The sequence below is a fragment of the Notechis scutatus genome, chromosome 5 (assembly GCF_049901735.1).
Source record: "Notechis scutatus isolate UNSWTSFEM ecotype Mainland chromosome 5, rNotScu1.2, whole genome shotgun sequence".
NCBI classification, from domain to species: Eukaryota; Metazoa; Chordata; class Lepidosauria; order Squamata; family Elapidae; genus Notechis; species Notechis scutatus.
The window spans coordinates 501,004-527,851 of record NC_142013.1 but is presented as its reverse complement, the minus strand read 5'-3'; the positions used below and the strand labels follow the sequence as shown (position 1 = coordinate 527,851).

The following is a 26,848-nucleotide window of genomic DNA, read 5'->3' as shown; positions in this document are numbered from 1 at the left end:
CGAAAGAAAATATGCATGCGTGTATTCTGAACCGTGGTGATGCAGTGGTTAGAGCAGGGTCTCCAACCTGGGCCACTTTAAGGCGGGTGGACTTCAACTCCCAGAGTTCCTCAGCCAGCTGGCTGAGGAACTCTGGGAATTGAAGTCCACCCGTCTTAAAGTGGCCCAGGTTGAGACCCCTGGGTTGGATGCTCTCTTGGCCAGCTCCGGTTGGCTGGAATCACTGGTCCCTGGGGGGAGGGAGGGGGGCTGGGGGCAAACCTGCACTTTTATTTTTGTGTCTACCGAGCGCAACAGATTTCAGAGCTGCCTTGACTTGACTGCAACCAACATCTCTAGCAACGGAACCCTTTGCTTTAGCCAAGTGGGGCCAAAGGCTTTCCTTCCCTAAAGGTCTGGGAGTCACCTTCGTTCACCTGAATTTCAAGATCCCGTTCAGGTGACGAGAGGGTGGGAAAGGGGGTGAAGTTATCCCAACAGTGCCCTGTGTTGCTCCTTTGACAGAAGATGCTGGCTGTGGCAGACTATTCCCTGGTCCTGCCTCCACTCTCCCGGGTGGCAACCACAGCCGAGGCCCTTCGGGGTGCAGAGGGGAAAAAGTGACAGCATCACCCATTTCCAACCTGTTTGTGTTGGCAGACTCTGCTCTATGCAGGACCAAAATTTCAACCGGCAATTTTAAGAGGGCACCAGGATTTTTCCTTTCCTACCTTGGAAGGAGGTACCAACTTCCCAGCGGCAGCCATTTGCTGAGACATCAGCTGGCCCGGCAGGGGCACCTGAGCAGTTTTTAACTTCTTGGCCTCCACTTTGGCGAGGCTCTCCTCGCTTTCCTCATCGGAATCCTGCAGGCCATACTTTGAGAAGTGGGCCACCTAGATGGAGAGAGAAAAAAGCTGTGTTTTATATAAATCAGAAGATCAAGGGCAGGTTATTCTCGTGTCAAAACAATGTCCTGCCCGTCAATTTCTGATGAAGATTCAATAACAGCAAACAGTGATGTGTTTTTATTAGCACTTTCATTGCCATTACAGCTGTACTGATGGTGTTACCTAGCTGGGTCGTGAAGTGTCTGCAAGAAGACCACCAAGGTCAGAGACCACCAAGGACCCCACAGTCCTCCTCCTGCCATCTCTTCGCAAACCTCACTTTCCTCAAGCCCCCCAAAGAATACCTTTTTTTCCAATGTTACCGAGGCTCTTCTCCCGCCTGTTCCTTACGATTTCTAAAAAGGGGGGGACTCCGGCTGCCCCCCAGCACGCGCTCCCCTTTCATCCGTCGGAAGAAGGGGTTACCTTGAATACCCATGAACCGGTTTCGGGGCGGTACTCCTTAAACTGGGCTCCCTGTTTCCGAGAGACGGCCTCCAGCCGGCCTTCATAGTTCATTTCTGTCAGCCGCTCTGGGCTCTTGATCAAGCAGCGCGAGGTTTTGTCCGTGGGCCAAACTCCGTCCAGGGTGACTTCGGCTCGCCTGCTCAGAAGGGGAAGATGGAGGGGGGTTGAAATGGAGGCACCCAAGAGGTGTGTGTGTGTGTGTACACACAGCAGTGCGGCCTCTGCCACTGAACAGGAGATGAGGGTGGGGTACAATAGTCTTTATCAGAATAACAGGCATCCTTGGGTCCCCTATCTTAACCCTCCCCAGGTTAATAACGTATTAAGAGAAAACTTCACCTCCGCTCCATTATACAGGTAATCCTCAAATTATGACAACTGACCAAAAATCTATGTTGCTAAGCGTAAGTGAGCTTTGCCCCCATTTTATGGCCTTTCTTGCCATGGTTGTTAAGTGAATCACTGCAGCTGTTGAGTTAGTTAACACGGTGCAAATAATGGTCATCGATTCAATTTTCGCAGTGCTGTGGTTAACTATGAATGGTTACTAAATGAACTGCGGCTGGGGACCACGTGGACATTGCTTCCTTCATTAGCTACCTGTTCACTTTAAGATTAATGTGTTTTATATTGTCATTTTCAATCTTGCTGTAAGCCACCTAGAGCTGCTTGGCTGTGAGATAGGCGGCATATAAATGGAATGAAGTGAATATGTAAGGAGCCCCCCCCCCCTCGTGCCCCCCCCCCGAGCATCACCTGTTCAAGCCCTCCCCGATGGGGGGCTTCAATTCGTCGTCTGGGTAGACAATGACCTCTTTCCGGCGGACGTGCACAATCTCATCCAGGTTCAGGTTGGTCAGATTGACCTCGCCCTCGAAGTAGATGGAGCCGTAGCCTGAGGAGAACAGAGGAGCCCACAGTTAACGGGCCACGGTAGCGAAGACTCTCAACAAGCATCAAGGGCAGGGCACAAAATGGAGAAGAGCAGGCAGAGCTGGCAGGAGGGCGGAGTGAAACGTGTCATCAGTTTGGAATCGCCGTGTTGCCGCAAGGGATCCAAGCTCAGCCCTCCCTCCGCCCGTGAATTCCACTGAACTTCATCCAGAGCCAATTTGTGCTGTGAGTTGACCAGATTTTTCTGTATAGGCTTGGACAAACATTGCCCCATTTTACGAACTTTTTGCCATAGTTGTTAAGGGAATCACTGCAGTTGTTAGATTAGCAACACGGTTGTTAAGGGAATCTGGCTCACTGCAACCGTCGTAAATACGAGTCAGTTGCCAAGCTCCTGGAGTTTCATCCCATGACCCTGGGATGCTGCAATGGCCGTAAGTGTGAAAAAGAGTCCTAAGTCCCTTTTTTCAGTGCCATTGTAACTTTGAACAGTCACTAAACGAACTGCTGTAAGGCGAGGATTGCCTGTCCTTTAGACAGCTAAGAAGCCTGTACGGCTGAGCCCGAGGAACAGGGAGGACCCTGGCAGCAGAAGTAATTCCTCTCACCTTTACGGCCGACCGTGAAGTCCATCACGATGCATTCTCCTGTGTCACTGGTCATCCTGGCTAGCTCCTCCAGGGAGGGGATGGTGTAGTAGCCCACACGGGTCAGGACAATTCCTGGAAAAATCAAAATCCGAGTGAGGGAGGGTCCCCCGCAAAACCACACACAGCAAGGCAGTCTCTGAGCGCATTAGCGAAACGTGGGACATGCCTGTTAGGCCGAGATGGAGGACACAGATAACACACCTGCCAATGGCGACACGGCACATTTTGGGTGCAGGCCAGTGATCAGCAACACCTGACAACTACTATTCCCCAATGCTCTGAACATGAGTTTGTTTTACTCCTCTTCCATGGTGGTAATCTTTTGAGATGACCACAACTGTGTTTTTAAAAAATAAACATGTAATTCTTTACATGTAATAATGCCATCAAAAGGTGATACCAGCCAGAGCGCAGAACCCCTCGAGGTAGTGGCGTAAGGTCAGAAGACTGTGGAGAAAAGCCTGGCTCAGAGAACTGGCAAGAGTTGGATGTGACAATGGACATCGTCATCGTCATCAAATGTAATAAATAGGTAAAGAACTGGTTCTCTTTTGTTGGGGTGTGTGTGTGTGTGTGTGTGTGTGAGAGAGAGAGAGAGAGGGAGAGGGAGGGGGGGAGTTAGTTAGTTAGTTGGTTTTTAAAGGAAGATCTGAAATGTCACCACTTGGTCTTTTTGGAAGAGGCGCACAAATACCCGAGGCCTGCAGAGATTTGAGCCATGAATTGCAACTTTTAGAACCCCAGCTCAGTGCTTTGGGGCACCATCCAAACGACGACAGAGTCACCTGGGAGGGCAAGGCCAATGTCTGCTTCCCGGAAAGCCATTCTTTCTATCCCAATAAGCACCACCGGTCTGGCCTAGTGGTTAAGGCACCAGGCTAGAAACTGGGAGCCGGTGAGTTCTAGTCCCGCCTGAGTCATGAAAACTGACTGAGGGCCTTTGGGTCACTGGGAGACCGGAAGTTCTAGTCTCTCCCTTAAGCGTGAAAGCCTACTGGGTGACTCTGGACCAATCGCCGACTCAGGCACGAAAGCCGGTGGACAATCTTGGGCCAATCATCCTCTCATCAGCCCAACTCACCCCACAGCATTATTGTTGTGAGGACAATAAGAGGAAGAAGTAGCATTAAACACGTTACTCTGCTTTGAATTGTTTACAGAAAGAGAAAGGCAGGATAAAAACAAAACAAAATAAGAAATACTCCAGCCTCACCCCACAAGAACTTTGACCTCACCTGCCGGATGGGTGGAATGGAGCTGCTCTTCGCTCTCCTTGTCCTGGTCCTCCTGGAGGGACTCCTCGTGGTAGGAAGCATCCTCCAGGCTGTTCTCCAGCCCGTTCCGCAGGGCCGGCCGGACGTTCAGGGCCAGGAGGGTGTCGTCCACACTGTTGTGGTGGTGCTTGTGCAGGGCGTTCTCGGGAGTCTGGGGGAGGGGCTTGGCAATGGCGTTGGCTAGGAACCTGGACATTTCCTGGGAGTAGCTCTCGTCTTCCTGCTCCTCGTCCTGCCTGTGGTTCTCACTCAACGACCTGAAGAAGGGACTCGGTCAAAGAAAGGCCGGCAGCCGGGCAGGCAGGCGGAAGCCACTGTTTCTAAGCTGCTCTGCCGCGAGGAAGAGAATGGATTTCGCTGGCCTGGGTACTCGGCCTCGGACAAGGCCTCTGTGACAGGGTGGCATATCTAGAGAGTAAGCCAGGCTGTTCACCCTTGGCAACTTTTAAGACCTGTGGACTTCCACTCCCAGAATTCCCCAGCCAGCTATGGTGGGGTGGATCGGTGGATTTCGACTCCCAGAAGACCTGTGGACTCCACTCCCCAGAATTCTGGGAGCTGAAGTCCACAGGCCTTAAAGTTGCCCAAGTTGGATACCCCTGGTGTAGATTCATCGGCCTAAGTGAGTAAGCGGTGTGAGCTGCCTTTCCAGCCCCTTTGCCCTGGAGAACACACACTCCCCAGTTCAGAGTCGTCTCTTGCAATGGCTGTGATGTTCAGAGCCCATTCAACCCAGTCATGGCGGGGAATCTCCAGAACGGAGGCCACAGGCTCAGGACCAGCAGGCTTCCATTAGAACCCTGGCTCCAATTCCTCCTGCGAAGGAGCTCAGGCGGGCACCCCTTGCCCTTATTTATTTATTTATTTATTTATTTATTTAATGGGGGGATTGGGTTTTGCATTGGGGTTCATTTCTGTAAACCACCTGAATGAGTGAGCCAGCCATACAGCAATAACTACAGCAGTAGCGCTCAGACTTATAACAGATGCTCCACAGTGCTTTGCAGCCCCTCTCTAAGCGGTTTGCGGAGTCAGCCTCTTGCCCTGGGTCCTCCTTTTACCCACCTCGGAAGGAGGGAAGGCCGAGTCAACCTGGAGCTGGTCAGGATCGAACTCTAGACGGTGGCCAGAGTCAGCCTGCAACGCTGCGTTCTAACCACTGCGCCCCCACAGTTCTTCATACATTCAAAATATATATTTTCTTAGCAAATAAATCACCCACCTCCCTCCCAGAGGCGCCCTTGGCCGGCATATAAATAAAATATTAAAACAGTGTTTCTGAACCTTGGTGGCTGTAAGATGGGTGGACTTCAACTCCCAGAATTCCCTAGCTAGCCATGCTGCCTGAAGAATTCTGGGAGTTGAAGTCCACCCATCATAGAGCCATTGAGGCTGAGAGACACTGCATTAAAGCATAACAACGAGATATATAAAAGTTAAAATAAGAGGCAAATTCAACATGAAAGGGATTGAAAAGGCGGGGCGAAACCCTTCAGGGGGCTAATGAGCCCCACATGGAGCCCCTCTGGGCTCCCCAGAACCACCTAACCCCCTTTTTTCCAGAAGGCCCAGAGGGTAGGGGGTCTGCACCCCCTCCAAGGAGGGGGGTGGGTAGGAGGCTATTCCACAGGGCAGGGGAAACGGCAGAGGGGAGCCTCTTCCTGGGCCCCACCACTCAGAATTCTTCTTTAACTGGGGGAGGGCCTGCAACACGCCTTCCGCACCTGACGGGCGGGATGGACTGAGGTGATGGGGATGATAAGGCGGTTCCCGTAGGCAGCCTGACCCCAGCCAGGCCCTGCAGGGCCGTAACACCCAGCAGCCGTTCGCCCAGTAGCAACCATCCGGAAGAGGCAGCCCTCAGCCTGGAATTCAGGCACAGCACTTCCAACTTCCTAGCTAGGAGGACGGCCAATGGCTCCACTGCAGCTGGAGCTGTTCTTAACGACTGACCTCTGCTAGTGGCCTAAAGGAACCGGGCAGAGATTGGGGGGGGAGGGGAAGACGTACCGATCCCCGTTCTCAGGGTAGACGGAAGGCGAGGCAAGGTCATCCACTTCGGCGCTGGTGGGGGAGAAGAGGCTGCTGCCGTTGAGGTTCTTCAGAACCAGCTTCTTAATACTCTTCCTGGGGGAGAGAAATACCGACACCCCGTGAGATTCTGATGCTGAGAAGCCAAAGCGGGAATCGCTCCCAGGTAAGAGTCCGGCCTCCCCCATGCACTCCGTTCCAGCCAAGGTCCCCGCTGTGGTGGTCCTGTTTTGGCAGAAGGCCCAGAGGAGGAGGAGGAAGTCCTAATGTACAGGAGAACCTTCGTAGCTCAGGGCTGAACGGTGGGGGCCTCGGTGCTCTCTGAGCTGGGCTGTTTTCTTGGGAGACGTTTCGTGACCCAACTAGGGAACATCATCAAGGCTAGAAGGATAAGGGGTTTGCAGGGAGGAGGAGGAGGAGGAGGAGGAGGAGGAGGAGGAGGAGGAGGAGGAGGAGGAGAGTCCTTGGCGCTCTCTGAGCTGGGTTGTTTTCTTGCAGATCATTTCATGACCCAACGAGGGAACATCACCAGGGCGAGTTGGAGGGGGAGGGAAGAGTTTGTGGAGAGGAGGAAGAGGAAAAGGACGACTATGCAGTCCATGTTGCGGTCTGAGCCGGTGGTTTTCTTGCAGATGTTTCATGTTTTCTTGCAGATGTTTCATCTCCTCCCTGCTGAGGATGTCCCCTCGTTGGGTCATGAAATGTCTCCAGGGAAGCAACCCAGCTCAGAGCGCACCAGGGACTCCACAGTAGTGGTGCTGCTGTTGCTGCCCCTCCTTCCCTCTCCTCTCCACAACCCCCCTCCCTTCCAGCACTGATGATGTGACCTAGTTGGGTCAGGAAACGTCTGCTCAGAGAGCACCAAGGACTCCACAGAGAAGAAAGTCATCAATTCCTCTCTTCTAATTTCATGCTGCTTATTCCGAGCATCAGATTACACATAGGGAAAAAAACCCTCCGCACCAGCCCAACTTCAGCTGGATCTTGCCAGGGCATCTCGAGAACTGCAGTTCAATAAGGGAAGGATTACAAAACAGCCCAGGAGCCTCTCAACCTCCCATCCGCCGGGGACTCCTATAAACCCGGAAGGACAGTTACAATGGCTGCCCTAAGATCAGCCGTGAAGGCTGAGAAAGATTATTGAGTGAAGTCGAAGAAATTGCCTAGCCATTAATACAGGGGTCTCCAAACTCGGCAGCTTTAAGGCTTGTGGACTTCCACTCCCAGAATTCCTCCTCCAGTCACGTTAGCTCAGGAATTCTGGGAGTGGAAGTCCACCAGGCTTAAACTGGCCAAGTTTGAAGGCCCTTGCTCTGATACCTGGGATCCAAAGCCAGACTGTTTAGGGCAACCTCAGCCTGTAACAGGGGTCTCCAACCATGGCGGCTTTAAGACCTGTAGCACTTCAACTCCCAGAATTCCCTAGCCAACTATGCTGGGTAGGGAATTCTGGGAGTTGAAGTCCCCCGAGTTGTAACGTTGCCAAAGTTGGAGACCTCTGGCCTAACCCGACCCTGAAGGATCAGAGGTGGATGCAAGGAGACCCGCTACTAACTTGGGCATGAAGGCCCCGTTGGTCAGAGAAGGCTCGTCGTCGTCCAGGCCGTCGAAGAGGTGCGATTTGGAGGAGCCGCCTGTCTGCAAAGCTTTGGGGCGCACGCGGGTTGCCGGGCGGGGAGTCAGTTTGTAATGTGTCGGGGTCGTCAGCGCTTTCTGGGCCGCCGGGTTGGTTGGCTTCAGCCTCTGGGAAGAAAGGAACAAGCGTCACAATGCGGAGCTGACCGTCCGCTCTCACTCACAGGGCGGATGGTTCCCGCTGGCTGGGCCTGAGCGACGCTGGAAAGGCCTGTCCAGAGTTTTAAACAATTGACTTTAAACAGTTCACTCTCTCCACAAGTGAAGCCACTGCTCCCTTCTGGTGTGTTACCTGCCTGCCTGTCTCTGCCTGCCTAATCATCTGTCACCTAACGTCTATCAATCGATTTATCTACTGTCAGTTATCTATCAATCATCTATCACCTACCTATCTAGCTGTCATCTAGCTGGCTAGCTATTATCTACCCACTTACCAATCATCTATCGTCTGTCTGTCCGTCCATCCATCCATCCATCCACCTCATCCCTCCTTCCCTATCTATCTACCATATCTGTATTATCTATATTATCTACCTATCTACCAACCATATCTATCTGTCTATTTTATCTATCTACCCACCCACCCACCCACCCGTCTCCCTCTCTTGGGGTGCTGGGGCAGTTCAAAAATGTGTGAAATCAATAAAAGAAAATACATTCGTGGTGTTACCTTCAGCCATGTTTGGCTCCCTGCCGTAACGATGGCCAGCAGGAAAGGCCCCCGTGCCATCCCTGTGTGTGTGCATGTGTGAAGACTATGGAGTGCCGGAGCCCCCTCCCCAAAAGTTGTTAAGTGGGGTCCTGCTTCTGTCCCAGCTGCCTTTCCAGAGATAATACCCCCCCACCCCCTGCCTGCCTTACCTCCTCCTTCTTCTTTGGGTCAGACATGGGGTTTCGGAAGAGAGGCGAGTCCCCGAAGGGCGAGTAGGTCAAGCTGTTGAGGTGCTGCTGCAGGACGGCCTGCTGGGCCGCAGAAACGCTGGGGTCTGTCAGAGCTGAAGGGGAAAAGGAGGCAAGGATGAGCCCACCGGAGGCCGCTCAACCGGGTGGGGCAAAGGCGGCCTCCTCGGACAGCTGGCAGAGACTGACAGCGCTGGAGGGGGGGGAATAAAACAGCTGGCGGTCCACTTCCAGCTGCGTCAAGCATGCCAGGAGGAGGTGGGGAGGTTGCCCTACTGGGCCATGAGCAACTTACCCACAGCAGGCTGTGGGGCTCCGAAGCCCAGCGTGGCAGTTGAGGTGTTAAATCCAGGGGCACCAAAGGCTCCCGTCCCGAGTGTGCCCCCCAGTTTGGGCTGCGTGCTGCCAAAGAGCGAATTCTGCCCCGGATTAAGGGCTGTGGAAAGAGAAGGAAAAGAGGGGAAGAGGCTGTTATCAACCAGCAGCCGCCAAGGCAGTCACGCCTTCCTAAGAAGCCCGGAGGGTCTTAAGATGCCCCTGGGAAATGTTTCTGCCGGCCAATGCTGGTTTGGTCGGACTTCTTTTGAAAAAGAGACACCTGGCCACCTTCTCTATGGAGTTATAGCCATGGTATAGCCACTGGTGGTGCAGTGGTTAAAATGCAGAATTGCAGGCTGACTGTGCCCACAGCCTGAAGTTCGATCCTGACATGCTCAAGGTGGACTCGGCCTTCCCTCCTTCCGAGGTGGGTCCAATGAGGATCCCGACTGTTGAGGGTAAGATGCCAATAACGCTTTGGACATTCCAAACCTCCTCCCAGAGAGTGACGGAAAGCACTACGGAGCGGTATAGAAGTCCAACTGCTTCTACTCCCCTTTTGCTTCACGAGCTGTAGCTGACCATGCAGTCAACCCCACAGGAAGGCAAAACCTGCTTTGATTCGGTTCGGCTCTAATAACACAATCTGGCAAGTCCAATTGTTCTGCCGTTGTTCCTCCTCCCTCAGAAAATTAGGGGCTGCTTCCATTATCTGGACCTTCTGGACTTAGATTGCTGCAACCCCTTTCACCTCCTCCTCAGGGGTGGTTCTTCCACACCCCCACCCAGGTCCTCTTTCTGCCTGTGTAGATTCACTGGGAGAGCTGGCTGGGAGAGCCAGGGGTGGTTTGGTCTTTTATAATCCCCACAGCTACATTTATGGGGAGCCGGGCTGCCAGCTAAGTGCTAAGACACCATTCCTGGCAAGGAATCCATCCCAAACGGGATCGTAATTGGCTTCAACTCATCTGTTGATTCGGCTGAAAACTGTTTTTGGCCTTACGGAACAGGAGCTGGTTTTTAACCTTTCAGTTTCAGTAAAATGGAACAAAATGAGAACCAAAAGCCTGTGGAGATTCTCCGTCATCCAGGCCATGGTTGTCCCCAAAGTGCTTTTTCAAGAGGCAGCTGGATATTCTTACGTTTTGCCTTGAAGGCATTTCACTTCTCATTCAAGAAGCTGCTTCAGTTCCGACTGAACGGTGAAGCCTGGAAAGGTCATGTTCCTTGCAGTCCTCTGGTTGTTAGTGCTCTCTCTGAGAGCTGCTGAGGTCAGCTGGAGGTTTATCCCTGCTCTCAGGGTCACCTCGTTCACCTTCTCGGGGTTTCAGAGAGGCCTCTTCTACAGGAAGGTTGAACAGCACTCTCTCCACAGAGGGAGGGGTAACACACACCCCATCTCCTTTTTTTACAACACAGCCCTTCCAGCAGGTCCAGAAAGGCTCCGCCTCCGTTTGCACTCCGGTTCAGGTGACCTCGAGGCCAAACCCTCCAAGTGGCCTCAATGGCTCTCAGAGAGAGAGAGAGAGTGCTAAAGACCAGAGGACTGCAAGGAGTGTAAATCCTTCCATTCCCCACCATTTAGGGAGAGCTGAAGAACCTTCTTGGGTGAGAAGTGAAAGGCCTGAAGGAAAAGCAAAGATAATCCAGTTGCCTCTTGAAAAAGCACTTTGGGGGCAACTGGAACAAATGTGTAATAATTAGTAGTAATAACAGATGAAGAAGCTGATGGTGGAGGAGAAAAAAAAACCTGGGATGGTCTGAGGCTACCAACGCTCTGCTCGGTGAATCTCCATGGCGCCCCAATTCCCGGCCGAACTTTCTAGAAGGAACGAAGGTGAAACACGCCCCAAGCCGACAGCTCCCCGATCTTACCTGTCCCAAATCCTGCCCCGAGGCCTGGACCCAGAGCCCCGGTTGCAGGCTTGTTTCCAAAGAGGCTGTTTCCGGTGGCGTTTGCATTGAACCCTAGGAGAGAAGGAGGGTTGGTGGCCTTCCCTGGGCTCCCACCAGGACGCCTGCTGGTGTCCTGGGCCTCGACGGGCGAGAGGAACCCCGCCAAGTCTTCTTCAAAAAACCCAACTGAGGCGGCCACGCAGGCCCGCACCTGGCCGGCCCCCCAAGGACACGGCTGGTCTCCAGGGCCATTTCCAACACCATGAAAGGGGGAAACCGTTAAATATCCGACAAGGAAATGACAGGTCGTTCTGTCATACGACCACAAAGAGACACAGTTAAGTGAGTTTTGCCCCGTTTTACAACTTTTCTTGCCACGTTTGTTAAGTGAATCACTGGAGTTGTAAATTCAGTAGCAGGGACGTTAAGTGGCTTCTCCATTGACCTTGCTTGTCAGAAATAGGGGATGACGTGACCCTGGGGCATTGCAGCCGTCGTAAATGTGAGTCAGTTGCCAAGCACCTGAATTTTGATCACATAACCCTGGAGATGTTGCAATGGTCATAAATGTAACTTTTGTGCTTATGTGTGTGTCTGTATGTATACATGTATATATATTTGTTTTCTTAAGTTTTCGCGGGTACTTACATGTATGGCATTCAGCTTTGTTCCAGTATTTTCCCACGTCATTGTAGTTGTGCTTTTAAAGTTGTAGCAACGTTTGGCAGAATCTCATCTGCCATCATCATCAATACACAAGCCTGATGGCAGATGAGATTCTGCCAAAACGTCGCTACAACTTTAAAAGCACAACTATAATGATGTGGGAAAATCCCCGAACAAAGCTGAATACCATACATATATACGTGTGTGTGTGTGTGTGTGTGTGTACACATACATATTTATGACACACCCACACCCTGATCATATGACTGCATTTGGCAACTGATTCACCTTTATGGCTGTTTGTAGCACCTGGCAGTCATGCAACAACCAGTATTTTCATATATATTTTTCCTGGTTTCTAGTGTTTACTTCCCGTTTTCAGCAAAAGCCCATCCTCTGGGTAATCGGGCTTGATGGCCCTGCCATTCACTGAATGACTGCCATAAAATGATTCCAGTGACTTCTGACCATCATTCTGAGTTCAATTTATGGTCATAAGTCTAAGATGACCTGCAACTTATGATGTTTCTGTCTGTAACTTCAAGAAATAATATTTAAACCGGAATCCAACCTGCCCTAGCCCTTAGGAGTGCCACCTGCATAGCCCTAGCACGGAGAAGATGGCGCAGGGAGGGCCTGGAATCCAAGCAGGGATCCCCTGGTCCTTGTTTTACCAATAACAAAAGCCCACAAGGCCCCTTTGCGCTGACTCTCAGATCCAGTTTCAGGAAACTCCACTCCAGACATACAAACGAAGAGAGTGGCAACTGGACCAACAGTCTGCTCATCCTTTCCTGGGGCCGAGCCCTCTGGCACAGGTAGCCCTCGATTTATGGACCACAACTGAGCCCATACTTTTCTCTTGCTAAGTGAGACATTTGTCTCATTTTATGACTTTTCTTGACACAGCTGTTAAGCAAATCCCTGCATGTGTTGAATTTGCTTGTCAGAAGGCCGCAAAAGGGGAATCAGGTGTGACCCCGGGATGCTGCAACCATAAATATAAATACGAGCCAGTTGCCAAGCACCTGAATTTTGATCACATGACCTGGACATATGGCAATGCTCGTAATATATAAAAAACCACCAATTGTAAGTCACCTTTTTTCAGTGCCGTTGCAACTTCAGTCACTCAACGAATTGTTGTAAGGCGAGGACTACCTTTTATATCGATAGATACCTGCCAAAATTCTGAGCAGCAGGAAGATTAAACAAGCTCGCGCTCCCAGGAGAGGAGGAGGAGATTAACGAGTCACAGTCCCTATTTTCAACACACAGCTGGAAAGGCAAAAATCCTGCCTGAAATTCCAGATCAGACCATCCTTGGTGACCAGGGACGCAAGGGTGGGCCACTAGGACAGCTTTACGAGCTGTGGACCTCAACCCAGAATTCTGGAGCCGGCCTAGCTCGAAAGGTTCTCCTAGTGGCCCATCCCTGCCTCTGTGTTCCGAGCGGGTGAAACACACAAGAGACCGAAAGAGCTCCGGAGAACTCAGTCTCGTTGCTTACCAAAAAATCCAGTTGTCGTCCCGAACGAGGGTGCGCTGGTGGTCGTGGTGCCAAAGCCTCCGGTCTTGTTACTAAAGAGAGACTGGACACACACAAAAAATAAGACCTTTGTGTAACTTTTACGAATGCAAGCCCCCAGAAAAAGCCTCTCTCTCTCTCTCTCTCTTTTTGCAATTTGTGGACGACATGCAATCAGGAAAGGACGGCAGCCAGGCCAGACTGCCGCTGCCCTTTCCTTCTGCCCCAAAACCTCCCTGCCCAAGACTAGAGGAAGGAAGAGACAAGGTCTAGTTTTGGGCCAGCGCAGGCCCAAAAGAAGTGCCCTTTGCACACACGCACACACACACACACACACACACACACACACGGGGCAAGCAATGCAGGGGGCTGTGCAGTCTTGTCCTAGCTGGGATTCTAGTCCTCATTTGTTTACTGCTGCTTCTTAAAACTCACAAGGGAATTGCGGACAAGGATACTTCCCGCCATAAAAGCTGAGGGCCTTTGGCTAACCTGGATCACTTTTACAGGTGACTCTACTAGGAAATAAATATCGACCTGCCTGCAAAGCTTCATTTTTTGCCCGAGAACCGCAGCCTCCAGAACACTAAAAGGTCAATCCACGTACCGAGCCACCAACACCGAACCCGGTGTTGGGCTGCCCAAAGAGTCCAGTTCCTGTTCCAAACGCAGCTGCTGTGTTGGTATTGGCCGTTGTGCCAAAAAGGCCTCCCGTCTGTGTGGGCTGGGCAGCTCCAAACAAGCCCTGGGAAGGACAGGCAAGGTTGAGGCAGAGCTCCTTTGCAAAGGACCCCAAAAGCAGGGGAGAGAGACCAGGAAACACCCCCCCCCATACACACATACACACAGAAAACCCACTCTGCTGGGGCTTGAGGTGATCCAGCTGAACTGGGCAGGAGCTGAACTAAAGAAGAACTTATGGAGTAACAAGAGTTGGGAGGGATCATGGAGGTCTTCTAGTCCACCCTCTCCTGCTTAAGCAGGAGACTTTATAACATTTCAGACAAATGGTTGTCCAACCACTCAGGGTGGAACTGTGAGGGTTCTTGGTGCTCTCTGAGCTTGGTGGGTTTTTTTGAAGACATTTTAGAACCAAACTAGGGAACATCCTTAGTACTGATGAAGTTAGAATAGAGAATAGAATTAGAATAGGGAATTGAATAGAAAATAGAATATAGAGAACAGAATAGAATAGAATAACAACTTTATTGTCACTTTGAATGTAGACTAATCGGCTTAGATTCAAATGAAATTTCGTTGCATGCAGCTCTCAAAGGGTCACCCCCTCCAATATAAACTACACAAACATGACAAAATAAATACACATACATTCATTCATCCAAAATTATGCATACACCCACCCATGTGATATGACACAGATAAGCAACCCCGTCCGGTCCATGAACATGGCAAGAAAAGCAAACCGTGCAAGTTTACCAGGCGGATGTGGCACAGGGAACAAGGCTGTCCCAGAACCTGGTAGTCCTGCTAGAAATACTTCAAACGTTGCCTAGTTGTTAGGTCATGAAACGCTGGCAAGAAAACCACCAAGTTCAGAGAGCACCAGGGACCCCCAAAATCCAATCCTGAGCTACCAATATTCTCGCCTATCGGTCCCTACCAGCTATCCCATGGCCGAGCGCTAACAGGAAGGTCTGAACTATTCTTCCAGAGTTCAGTGAAAGAAGAGGTGGCAGGAGTGTCCCAGAAGTCACCGTGACCCCCTTAGAGCTTTCCAGAACGCGACCCTCCTTACCATCGTGTTTGTGTTGGGCTGTCCGAGGGTGCTGGTGTTGGTGAACGAGAAGCCCGTGTTCGGGGCTGTGGTGGGCTGACCAAAAGGTTTATTGAAGAGGCTGGGCGTCTGCTGAGTCGAACCAAAGAGACCTCCGGTTCCTGTGCCAAAACCAGTGGTACCTGCAACACAGAGATGACGCCTCTTACTGCTTTTTGCAATCCCCTCCTGGAACCAGCTGGGGGGGGGGGGGTTTGAAGCACCCAGAGGGTGTGGGCTCCAAACAGCAGTGCCGCTGGCTTGCCCTCCCCTCTGCTTTGGAACTTCTGCCTGAAGGAATTATCTGGTGGTTTGGGACGACCCAGGACCAATACAGTGATGGACAGGTACCCTTCATGTAGGGAGAGGTTTCCCAACCTTGGCCGCTTTTAAGACAGGGTGGACTTCAACACTGCTGGCTGGGGGAATTCTGGGAGCTGAAGTCCACCTTCAAGTGGACTTAAAGTGGCGAAGGTTGGGAAACCCTGCAGACCAAAGACTGTAGCAACAGTACTAAAGTTGATAGCATTTTTTTAAAAACCAGCTTGGCCACAGCAAGACAGTCCAGGGATACTTACTGGTTCCAAATGGTGTTTTATTTGCCCCGTATGAAAATCCTGTGTTGGTGGTGGAGGAGCCGAAGAGTCCTGTGGCCGTGCTGGACGTAGCAGTGGACGATCCAAACAAGCCCGGCGTGGCTCCAGCTCCCACTGGGTTGGTGGGGCCTTTCCTGTTGGCCTGATAGTCTTCCAGACGGAGCTCCTGAAGGAGAAAGGAGCACGCAGAGGGTCACCTTCCCCGGGCTCTGACCTTCCAAAAGCAGGAGAGGCAGCCTTTGAATGCCCCGGGGTGGGTTCTGGAAAGGAGAGCGGGGGGACGCTGCTCCCAAAGGGCTCCCAACTCTGTCTGGCTGTTCTGACCCTGGGTGAAGGTGCAGCTAAGCTAGAACGGGGCTGAAGAGTTGTGCGAATCCCTCCAGCTGGGCTTTATTCAAGCAGAACGCAGAATACCAGAATTGGAAAGGGCTTTGAAGGTCTTCTAGTCCAACCCCCCCTGCTTGAGCAAGAGACCCTACAGCATTTCAGACAAGGGGCTGTGGTGCAGTCTCCCCTGGAAAGCCTCCAGCGATGGGGCTCCCAGAACTCTGAAGGCAAATCATTCCATTGATTAATTGTTCTCACGGTCAGGAAATTCCTCCCAAGTTTTGGGCTGCTTCTCTCCTTGGTTCAGCTTCCACCCACTGCTACTCGTCCGGCCTTCTGCGGCCTTGGAGGAGAGGCCGATCCCCTCCTCTTCTCTGTGACCACCCAGGGCCTACAACCCACACTGACCTCTAGCGATTTGCTTTCATACTCCTTCATAGCAGTGATGCACTGGTGCTTGGTGCTGATGTTGGTGCTGACGCCAGACTTGACCATGGTGTCCGTACCGGTTGGTGCCTGGAAGAGAAACGACAAATGCAAATCTTCACTGGAAATGCAAGGAGCCACGCGCTGGTGGTGACTTGTGGGCGCATTGCAAGTGGGCTCCAAGGCCTGAAGGTTTTGACCCGAGACCCAGGAAACCCTGCTAGGGTACCAGTCAGCCTGCAGGCCTAGGTTGCCTTTCTGAGGGTCACTGCATGTGCTGCTCTCTGGATGCCCCTTGCCTTGCTCTGCAGGGTAGGTCACACCCTCTCCTTGCTGACGGGAATGCTCCGAGTTCTGCCTTTCCTACCTGGAAGGCAGCCTTCATGGTTCTGCTTCTGTCTGCTGCCGTCCTTTCAGACGGAATGTGAGCAGGAAAGCCCCCCCTCCCCCCTCGGCAGAGGCCCAAGACCCCCCTTTTAGCCGATCTCGCCATCTTCTCCTTCATCAACTGCTACAGAACCCTCAAGGTTGGCGGTTCCATCCACCCCTTAAAGGGGCCCCTGCCCTGCCTAAAGCAAGGCCGAGGAAGCACACACACCCCTTCCTCCTCCTCACCAGAGGCCGAGGCAGAATATTGGGGGGCGGGGGGAGAATATGGCACTGGACAGGGCAATCTGCTCTGGCTGGCAGCCGCTTTCCAAGGTCTTACTCGGTGAACTGCCTCGCATCCTTGGCTTGGTCTGAGGTTTGATTTGATCATTTCCAGACGCAAAGCCCCCTTCTGTGATCGTGCCAGAGGCCTCAAGAGAGGAGCAGCATCAGTAGAAGGGAATATCTGAAGCTCGGGGTTGAACCAGGGGGCCCTTTGCTCTCTTGGGATCGGCGGTTTTCTTGCAGACGTTTCATTGCCCAACTAGGTAACAACATCAGTGCTAGAAATGGGCGAGGTTTGTTCTTTGTTTCTATTCTGTGACTTTCCTCCTCGCCAGCCATCAACACCCAGCTAAGCAGAGATCTACATCAACATTAATAGTAGACCAACAAAGCATCAGCAAACAACACCCCAATCGAGGAATCACTGGAAAACTCCCAACACTGACCGGCCAGGCCATTAGTACATGAGCAGACAGCAAACCCCACACTTCCCCCACTGAGGCTACCCAGTTGGAACACCTGCAAGAAAACCCATCAGAAAGCACCAAGGACCCCACAGTCCTCCTCCACGCCACAAAACCCACCCTCTTCCACCACTGATGAGGTCCCCTAATTCGGTCATGAAATGTCTAGAAGAAAACCACCAAGTTCAGAGATCCCCGAGGACCCCACAATGAGAAGCACAGCTGTTATTCTCGGGCTCCCTTCTTCAAATAATTTACACACAAATAGAACTTTTTACAACGTTCGGTATTGGGTTTTCCAGAGCAGCAAAATTAATCCAGATTCTCTATCGTACGTTCCTGCAGGATATCTTGACAAGCGCTTCCTAACCCTAAATTAAATATTGTCATGCCGGCTCATACGGAAGGACAGGTGTGTGAGAGGGGATAGTCAGGCTTCCTGGGAATCGTGATAAATGTGAAGTCTTCTTATTCTCTTATCTATGGCAGTGAATGACATCAAGGAGGGAAGGGGCTTTGGCAGGAAAGCTGAAATGCGTTAAAAGGGCACGGGGACAGGGCTTACGTTGAATTTAATCGTGGTGCCAGTAGGGACGGCGGAAAAGCTTGTAGACCCAAAAAGGGAGCCGGATGTGCCCCCAAATGGGTTGGAGGTTGTGTTTGTGGTGCCAAACAACCCTCCGCTGCTGGTGCTTGTCCCAAAATCTGAAAAAGAAAATAAATAAAAGCCATGTCCAAATGTATCAGAGATGAAAGTAATTTTTTTTACACAACTGAATACCTGATAGAAAGCAGAGGGACCTTATAATGTTTCAAATCAAGGAGAACGGGGCCACAGATCAGCCTGAGCAGGGATGAATAAGCCCTCCCTTCCACCCACCACCAGAGATTAAAAGAGAGTCCGGGGTCTTTAATTCAGGGATGGGGGCAATTTCCCTACATATTTGTCTGTGTGTGTGGGGGGAGGAGGAATAAACAAGGATATACATTCAATTTTGCGCAAGGGCTGTGATCTGTACACTCTCCAGAGTCCCTCAGTGAGGCAAGTGGGCAGTTTCTAAATGTGATAAATAAATCCTTCCTAATTAATAAGGATATCAATGCATGTTTTTCAAGCCCATCACTTCGCATCACTATGAACTTTGTGAAAATAACACACGGAACCTGAAGGAATTGGGAAAACACTTCAGCACATGAACAAGGCGCAGACTTCAGCTGATACTTAACTAGCTCGATATCCGTGCTTCGCTACAAAACTTACGTGGTGGGGCTTAGTTTTGGGGAAGGAAAATAAAGGGGGGGAAATTGTGTCTCTGCCTACCAGCCTCCATTGATATTCATCTGGCTAGTGTCTTGTCAGTGTGTGAGTTGAGGGCTGTTTGGAAACTGAAACATTATTTGCTGTGTGAGCAAGGAGATAGCAAGGAGCCTGGGCGTGACCTAGCTCAACTGTTCTGTATTAAAAGCTGCTTGGTGCTGCTGTGAAACTGAACCTCCTCTGCTTGTGTTTTGCCTTTGGAAGAGATTTTTTTCCAGGTGGGGAGGGGGAGTGGAACTCCTGAGCATCACAGCGTGTTAATAATAATAATAATATAGGAAATACTCTAAATGCTCTGATGGTCATTTTGAAAAATCCTTTCTTAGCGAGCCCCTAGAAGCCAAGTGGAACATATGGGCTGAATTTCAAGTTTGTAGGCTTTATGGTTCTGGAGATTTTTGTGATGATGCGTGAGGGGCATTTCACTTATATATTTAGATAGTAGATAGATTAAATAGATAGATAAATAGATGATAAATATGATAAATATATAGAAAAGAGAGAATTAAAACTTTGAAAGAACAGCCGTGTCCTTGCTGACAGTACTCCACTAAAGCCGGCCTTAAAAACAGGTTGTGAGCAGGTGGTTATTATTATTATTATTAGTCTTGCAGGACTATTTCTTCATGTTACACCTTTGATCAAGGTCAGGTTCTTTGACTGGTCTAACAAGAGTCCTCCTTGCACCTGCTGGCCAAAAGAGCACAAGCAGAATTAAAGGGACAGAGAATTCAGCAGGAGGCTGATCAAAAGTGGGAAAGGAAGAGGATGGGAGGTTTTACAATATTTCACCTGATATTTCTAACCGTGCTGATTTTGACTCCCTGACTGAACAGATTCTTCGGTTCATACACTGGTTCACCTATTTTTATTTTACTAGAGTTAGAAAGCTGAGTTGGCTATCAGGATGTGGTGGCATCTGCAGCCAGAGTTGGGGTTGGGTTGGGTGAAGAGACTGGCCAGCCAGGAATCCTTGCAAGGGGGAAGACCTGCCCCCCCTTCCCCTAAAATCCTCAGAGCCTTTATCTGGTTGTTCCCAAGGGAGTACAGCTAGTCGGGCGAGATACTTGTGAATAGGCAACTAGCAATACAAAACAGCCACTGCCTTCTCTGATCAGCTCAGCCCCCCCCCCCAAGCACACAACATTTCCAAGCTCCTTCAGAGACAGCCATACTCACTGCCAAACCCCACCGGCTTGTTCTGGGCAAAGGCATTGCTCTGGTTTGAGAAGAGGCCTCCCCCTGTGCTGGCGGTCCCAAACAGGCTGCTGGAAGTTCCCGTGGACGTGCCGAAACCAAAACCGGTACTAGTGGACGACGTGGCCGGCTGGCTGAAAGTACTTGCCCGAAGAGCCCTCCTGCAACCGAAAAGAAGCCCTCCGGTCAGGCGCCTGAGAGGGGAAGGGGAATGCGGGGGGGACGACGGACACAACAAAAGGGGGAAACGCAGGGGGTGGGGATCGGTGTACCTGGCTTGGTCTGAGTGCTACCGAAGAGCCCCCCGGCATTGCTATTGGACCCGAAGGCGGACGTCCCAAAGGCTCCTCCACTGGTCGTCCCAAAGCCAGTATCTGCAAAGCAGGGAGAGGGGTGGATTGGGGTGGGGAGCGAAAGGGTGTACAGGCTCAGCGGCTGTCAGGGCCACAGCCGAGCGGCGGGAAGCCGAAACCACGTTCAGGCTTTTCTTCAACTAGCGCAGGGTGGGTTTGAAGTCCCCTCTTTCTGAACCCTGGGGCTCCGGGGATGGGATCAATAAAAAGGGCTTTGGATGGGCAAACCGTTTGGAGGGCTTAGCGCATTTAACAAAACAAAAGGTTAAACCAGAAGCTTTTAACTCACTTCCATCCCGCCTGTATGTTCACGTTATGCACCACAGTCCTCAAGGGGCGACCCCAACTGAGCCCAAAACTTCCATGGCTAAGCAAGACAATTGGGAAGTGAGCTTTGTCCCGCCTTTACCCCCTTTTGTGCCACAGTTGTTAAGTGAGTCACTGCAGTTGTTAAGTTAGGAATACAGCTATTAAGCGAAACTGGCTTCCCCATTGACATTGTCAGAAGGTCCCAAAAGGGGATCATGTGACTCAGGGCACTGCGACTGTCATAAAATGTGAACCAGCTGCTGAACATCCAAATTTTGATCACGAGACCATGGGGATGCTTCGACGCTTGTAAGTGTGAAAAGTGGGCATACGTGACCTTTTTCTTCCAGTGCCGTAACTTCAAACGGTCACTAAACAAACTGTGGTGAATTGAGGACCACTTTGTAAAGAAAATGTTCTACATTCCATGTTAAGGCTGCCAAATAATGTTCTCCTCTATGTAGTTCACAAAGATAACACTCCATTAAAATTTAGAATAAGTTGTTTTAGCATTTCCATGGGAGAGGAGGCTAAACACAGAATTCAAACCTCAAACCGTCATTCAGAGAGAGAGAACGACCCACCTGGGCCAAAATGACCCTCCATCCTCAGTCACTTACTCTGTCCGAAAGTCGAAGTTGTCCCAAATCCCCCTGTGGTGCCGCCAAAAGGCGTTCCATAAGATTTATTAAACATGTTGAAGATATTTCAGTGTCTCAAAACCTAAAAAGAAAAAAATAACAACTTTAGACAAAGTTAGATTGTCTTAGGAGTCGTCTCTCCTCCCCGCACCCCCCAAATTGATAAACTTGCAAATCACTAACCGGTCCCTCTTGCCATCAATGGCCATAGAGTTATGAGCTGATCCCGTTTCAACTGGGGGCACTGTGCAAACCCTGGCTACATGGTTAGTTTATCTTTCGGTGTATCTTTTGAACTCAGAAAATTGGGCCACGTGAGAAAATGATGAATACATGTGAAGCAAGCTGGATTAAAAAAAATATGTTGGGCATCTTAAAGTGTAAGAGAAAAATGCTATTTGAGAGGACAAAAACTGTTCAACCTACATCTGGCTCAGATTCACAAAAGCATCAAATGATGGACTGCTGGGAGTCTTGGAAATAATGATCATAGGGTACTATTATTAAAAATAAAAGGAACTGTTATAACATACATTGGTAGCCTCACATTGCAATAAACAAGGATGCACGTTCAATTTTGCAGCCACTAAGATTGTTGGATGAGAGAGACAAAAACAGCTGGTTGATGCCCGAGAAACAGGCCCCCGAAAGCTGATTTACTACCAGCATGTCAAATACTTAGGGAGGGAGGGTTTGGAAGCACAAGAAAACAACAGTCAACAACTTAATAGTCAGCCACCAACACCTCAATCAACATCTAAAAGGCACACACACACATACACACACAACCAGGCACCATATAAATACTACACACAGAACAGCCCAAAGAACACATTCAGAGAAGTTCCCCGAGGATGGACTCCAGCATGAGTCTGAAAACTCTCTGGTCCTGGTGACTGATTCCGATTGGATGCCGAGCATTAAATTCATAAAGAAATGGCATACAGAGTATCTTTAGGGCAAAAGTATTTCCAGAATGTCCCAAATACTTCTCCTCTAGACGGAAAGAGACCTATGTGCCAATCTCTTACGTTGTAAAATATTCTAGCTTATGATGATGCAAGCAGCTGTATGTCCCATTTTCCTTAGTGCTGTCAACCTTCCCCTGCCATTCACAATGCCCCCTCAAAATCTCAGACAATCGTATTTCAAAGAACCTTCCCACGCACAGCGGGGCCACCCAGATGCTACTAGAAAATGCCTTTATAAGGCACAATGGAGCAGGCAGGGCTGGTTCTTCCCAGCCCAGATTAGACCATCAACCAAGCATAAGCAGCTGAATGGTCCAATGACAGCATGGAAATGCCGGCGTCTGTTCTAATCTCAGTGCAGGCAAGTCCAAAGAATTCAACTCCAACAGGCTGTTGACATCTAGTAAGAGTTTGCTGATGATTAGCAAGAATCAATTTGATTTACCCCAAAATTAATGCAATTAGTAACCAAATGTAACAAAACACTTTACTGCAAAATCCAAAGGTTGCTGATAAAATTTTTGGCCTTTTATATGTAGTATCACTGCTAGAAAAGCTCAGTTTGATTATGTTTAGCCACCTGGCTACACTTTTGAATTATTTAAGGCCACAGAATCACCATTAAGACAATCTCAATTTCCTTAGGGTTGCCTGGTAAGAATCTTTATTTCCAAACAAAGGAAGTTGTTTCTGGTATTCTCTAATAGAGAATCAATATTTTGTGATTTTGATTCCAGAATTGGCGAGGTCCTTGGTGCTCTCTGAGCTTGGGTGTTTCCTTGCAAGGGTTTCATTGGCCAACTAAGTAACATAAGAAACACGCTGACCTTGGCACTGATTATGTTTCCTTGTTGGGTCATGAAACATCTGCAAGAAAACCACCAAGCTCAGAGAGCACCAAGGACTGCACCGCTCAATCTTGACCTACAAATATTCTGACCCAAAACAGGACCCAAATTGTTGGGGGCAATATGCTGTAAATCGCTTAGAGGGCTGTAAAGCACTATAAAGCGGTATATAAGTCTAAGTGCTATTGCTATATTCCTTGCAGTCCTCTGGTCGTTAGCGCTCTCTCTGAGAGTCGTTGAGGCCACTTGGAGGTTTATCGGTGCCCTCAGGGTCACCTTTCCAGGGTTTCAAAGAGGCCACCTACAGTAAGGTTGAACAGCCCTCTCCCTCAACAGAGTTCAAAGGGACGGACATCAACTAGCTCCTATTTACAACCCGGTCTTCCCAGCAGTTCCAAGAAAGTTCCACGTCCACTTGCGCTTTGATCCGGGTGGCCCCCGAGAGCGTGGATAAACATCTAGGTGACTCTGGGGGAAGAGTGTCACCACCCAGAGGGCTGCAAGCACTATAAATCCTTTCACCCTCCACCATCCAGTCAGAACCGAAGATGCTTCTTGGATGAGAAGGGAAAGTTCTTCAAGGGAAAACCAAGTCCACTTGCCTTTGGGAAAAAGCATTTCAGGATGGAGAAGCTGGGAGGTTCTGCCACTTCCTGCAGGTGGGATTCCTCTCCCGGGCCTTCTAACTGCTTCCAAGCTGGGGAACTACCTGGGGGACCACGACCATGGCAGGTCTGATTGGCATCTGGGGGTCTCCAACCTGGGCAACTTGAAGACTTCAACTCCCAGAGTTCCTCAGCCAGCACAGCTTGAAGACCCCTCTGTTGAGAGCCACGGGAGGGGAATGGGGCAATTGAACAACCCAATTTAATTATTGAAAGCGACTAAAACTTAGTCTAATGTCTGCCACTCCCATTCCCGCCTGTCCCTCCTTTGGCCGCCTTTTCTTTAATGGCTCCCTTGCCCCCTTTCTTTGGTATCCATGTGAAGCGATCACAGACGCCCACCGGGGTGGGGTGGAGGGGAGGTCCTGGCCTCCCCGGCCCGTTAACGCGCGCGCAGCAGCCTCCCCGTTCCCCCTCCCCCAACCCCGGCTGGCCGGGCCGCTCAGGTGGGTGAGCCGGACGGGCTGCCGGGAGCGCGGACTGAACGGCGCCCCCCCCCACCCCGGTCCGCTCGGTCCCGCACGTGCGCTCCCTCGGCCGGCGGCCCCGCCCACTCACCCCCACCCCACGAGAGGCGCGCGGCCCCTCCCCCTCCCCTCCGCCCCCGGGCCCCTCCCCTCCCTTCCCTCACCACTTCTTCTCCTCCAGGCTGGGCCTCCCGAGGAGGGAGAAGCGTTCGGCTCGGGGCCCACGGCCCGGCCTAGCACTCGCTCGCTCGCTCGCAGGGGCGTCTCTTGCGACGGAGAGCCGGAGGGAAGCGGCGGCGGCGGCGGCTCCGCCTCCACGATACTCGCCTCAGCCGCTCGAGGGGTCGCGACGGGGGGTGGCGGCGGCGGCGAAACTGCCGTCATACACGCACGCTCGACGCTCTTCCGCGCGGGACGTCAGGGCGGCGAGGCTTCCGATTGGCCGCCCCGCGCTGCCTTTTCCCCGGAAGCTCCCCTTGGTTTTTTATTGCCCCGACGTCGGCGCCTCACGCTGGCTTCCTATTGGTTGAGTGCTAAACCCACCTCAAACGTCTCCCTGTCTCCAATCCGCCGCGCCGTCTTTCCAGACGTCCGTCGCCACAGAGCCCTGGGACGTGTCTATTGGCTGGGGAACCGAGAGCCCCGTTGCTGGGGGCTGAGGCGGGGTGGAGTCTGGAGGGCGACGTCGCAGGGCGTCCCGTGGAAGTGGGCGGGGCCTAAGCGGCCGTCGCGCGCTTCGTTCTCATAGCAGCCGCGAAGGAGGCGGAGGAGGCGGCGGCGGACTACACTTCCCGGCATGCCCGGGCGGCGCCTGGGCGGGCGAGGCGGACGGGAGTCGTAGTGCGGAGCCTGGCCGGCAGGTGAGCGGGATGTTGCAGGTGGCGCTGCCGCTGGAGCGCGAGCGGGACGGGGCGCTGCTGCGGGTGCGCTTCACCACGCTGGCGGTGGGGACGGTGTGCTGCCCGCTGGGCGGCTTCCTCTTCTGCCTGGCCTGGGCGCTGCTCTTCCACTTCCAGGAGGCCACGGCCACGCACTGCGGCGTAAGTCCAGCCGGGGGGCGAGGGGAGGGAGGGGGACCCGCCCCGGCTGAGCCCCTCACCCCCCGCCCCCAGGTGCCGAACTACCTGCCTTCGCTGAGCGCCGCCATCGGGGCCTCCGCGCCCGAGCGCTACGTGTGGCGCCTCTGCATCGGGCTCCAGTCGGCGCCGCGGCTCCTGGTGGCCTCGGCCTACTGGCGGCACTACCGGGGCTACCGCTACCCGCGCCTCTGCCGCGCCGTGCTGGGCCTGGGCCTGGGCGAGAACCTGGGGCTGCTCCTGCTCACCTACGTCTCCTCCGCCGAGAACCACGGTAGGTGTGTGGGGGTGAGGGTGGGGGCCCGCGACCTCCCCTCTCATCTGCCCCCCGATGTCTCCCCCATATCATGCCTGAATGCTCCCCCACTCCCCCCAGTGTAAGGGCGCGACCCTCCCCCTGCGTCTCCCCCTCCCCTCCTCTTCCAAACACCCCTCCTCTCCCCCTGAATGGCCTCCCTGTATGCTGCTCTCTCGCTCCCCACCCCTCCCCTTCACCAGGTCCTCTCTGACCCCTCCCCATCACTCCTTCCCTCCCTCATCTGCCCCCATCCCTATGTGCTGCTGCTCTGTGTGTGTGTGTCTCCTCTCTCATTCTCTCTCTCTACTCCACCCTCTCTGTTTCTGTCTGTCTGTCTCTCTCTCTCTCTCTCCTACACACACACACAGAGAGAGAGAGAGAGGGAAGGAGAAGTCTTTAAGGCTTCCAAGCCTGAATTGGAGCAATTCCAGTGCGGGCACCACCCTAGTGAGTTCCACAGGCCGATGAAGCCACGGCTGGTGCTGAAGGCCAAGGCCAGGCTCCCAAGGCAAACAGCCGAAGAGACCCAAAGGCCAAGGCAAGAACACACAGGAGCCAGGAAACACTTTCCCCTCCCTCTGCCTGCAGCCAACTTCAACCCACCAAGAAGGATGAGGCTTCTCTCGAGTAAGATAAGCTAAGCTTTATTGGTATGTTTTACTGTTGGCACACTGGCACACATTAAAAATGAAGTTCTGTTGCCTGTTCCCCAAAGTATACGCATGCATAACTCACGTGTACACGTGTTATATGTATACCTACATTCATACATATAAACACACATATATATATTCATCACGGTCCACCTTGAATGCATAGCAGAAAGAGTTCAAAAGGTTGATGCTCTATGGCAGGGGTCCCCAACCGCCGGTCCAGCGGACTGTACCGTCCGCGAACAAGTCTTACCGGGCCGCTGGTTGTTAGCCGCCATCTTTTTGGTAAAAAGTGCTTCCAGTGAGCTTTTCCGGGTAGAAAGCTCACCGGAAGCACTTTTTCATCAAAAAGATGGTGGCGCAGCGCTCGGTGAGCTTTTCCGGGTAGAAAGCCATTTCTACCCGAAAAGCTCACCGAGGCATGGCGCCGCCATCTTTTCGTCAAAAAGATGGCGGCGCCCAGTTGATGCTGGACCGGGCCGCGCGCGTCAAAAGGTTGGGGATCACTGCTCTATGGAACAGAGCAGTGGCTGGATCTGGATGTTCTGCTGCGGATACCCCGAAGGCCGCTCCTCCCAGGGGGTAACGAGGTTGTGAAGAGGATGTTTACCATCCCAGAGAATCCTGCGGACTCTGGTCAAGCCTCAAATGTACGCCATGTCCTGGATAGAAGGGAGTGAGC

The 26,848-nt window shown here is 51.9% G+C and overlaps 2 protein-coding genes across 7 annotated transcripts in view; one reads left to right on the top strand and one right to left on the bottom strand.

Annotated features, from left to right (window-relative positions):
- Nucleotides 1-24,435, bottom strand: part of NUP98 (nucleoporin 98 and 96 precursor) — a 35,794-nt gene extending 11,359 nt beyond the window's left edge. Inside the window, 20 exon segments of the mRNA XM_087965905.1 lie at nucleotides 711-875; nucleotides 1,296-1,473; nucleotides 2,094-2,232; nucleotides 2,840-2,953; nucleotides 4,117-4,412; nucleotides 6,166-6,282; nucleotides 7,742-7,929; nucleotides 8,683-8,816; nucleotides 9,017-9,157; nucleotides 10,915-11,007; nucleotides 13,112-13,193; nucleotides 13,737-13,874; nucleotides 14,886-15,046; nucleotides 15,482-15,665; nucleotides 16,235-16,342; nucleotides 17,936-18,075; nucleotides 19,868-20,065; nucleotides 20,158-20,259; nucleotides 21,168-21,270; nucleotides 24,304-24,435. Coding sequence (XP_087822031.1) covers nucleotides 711-875; nucleotides 1,296-1,473; nucleotides 2,094-2,232; nucleotides 2,840-2,953; nucleotides 4,117-4,412; nucleotides 6,166-6,282; nucleotides 7,742-7,929; nucleotides 8,683-8,816; nucleotides 9,017-9,157; nucleotides 10,915-11,007; nucleotides 13,112-13,193; nucleotides 13,737-13,874; nucleotides 14,886-15,046; nucleotides 15,482-15,665; nucleotides 16,235-16,342; nucleotides 17,936-18,075; nucleotides 19,868-20,065; nucleotides 20,158-20,259; nucleotides 21,168-21,243 — 2,754 coding nt within the window. The 5' untranslated portion in view covers nucleotides 21,244-21,270; nucleotides 24,304-24,435.
- Nucleotides 24,436-24,708: 273 nt separating this feature from the next.
- Nucleotides 24,709-26,848, top strand: part of PGAP2 (post-GPI attachment to proteins 2) — a 14,493-nt gene continuing 12,353 nt past the window's right edge. For 2 of the 6 annotated variants that reach the window (XM_087965897.1, XM_087965900.1), the window contains exon 1: nucleotides 24,889-25,489. In XM_087965897.1, the coding sequence (XP_087822023.1) occupies nucleotides 25,009-25,489 (481 nt within the window). In that variant the 5' untranslated portion in view covers nucleotides 24,889-25,008. Of the gene's footprint in view, nucleotides 25,490-26,848 lie in introns of all 6 variants that reach the window. The other 4 variants (XM_087965901.1, XM_087965895.1, XM_087965899.1 and 1 more) reach the window with 4 other exon arrangements.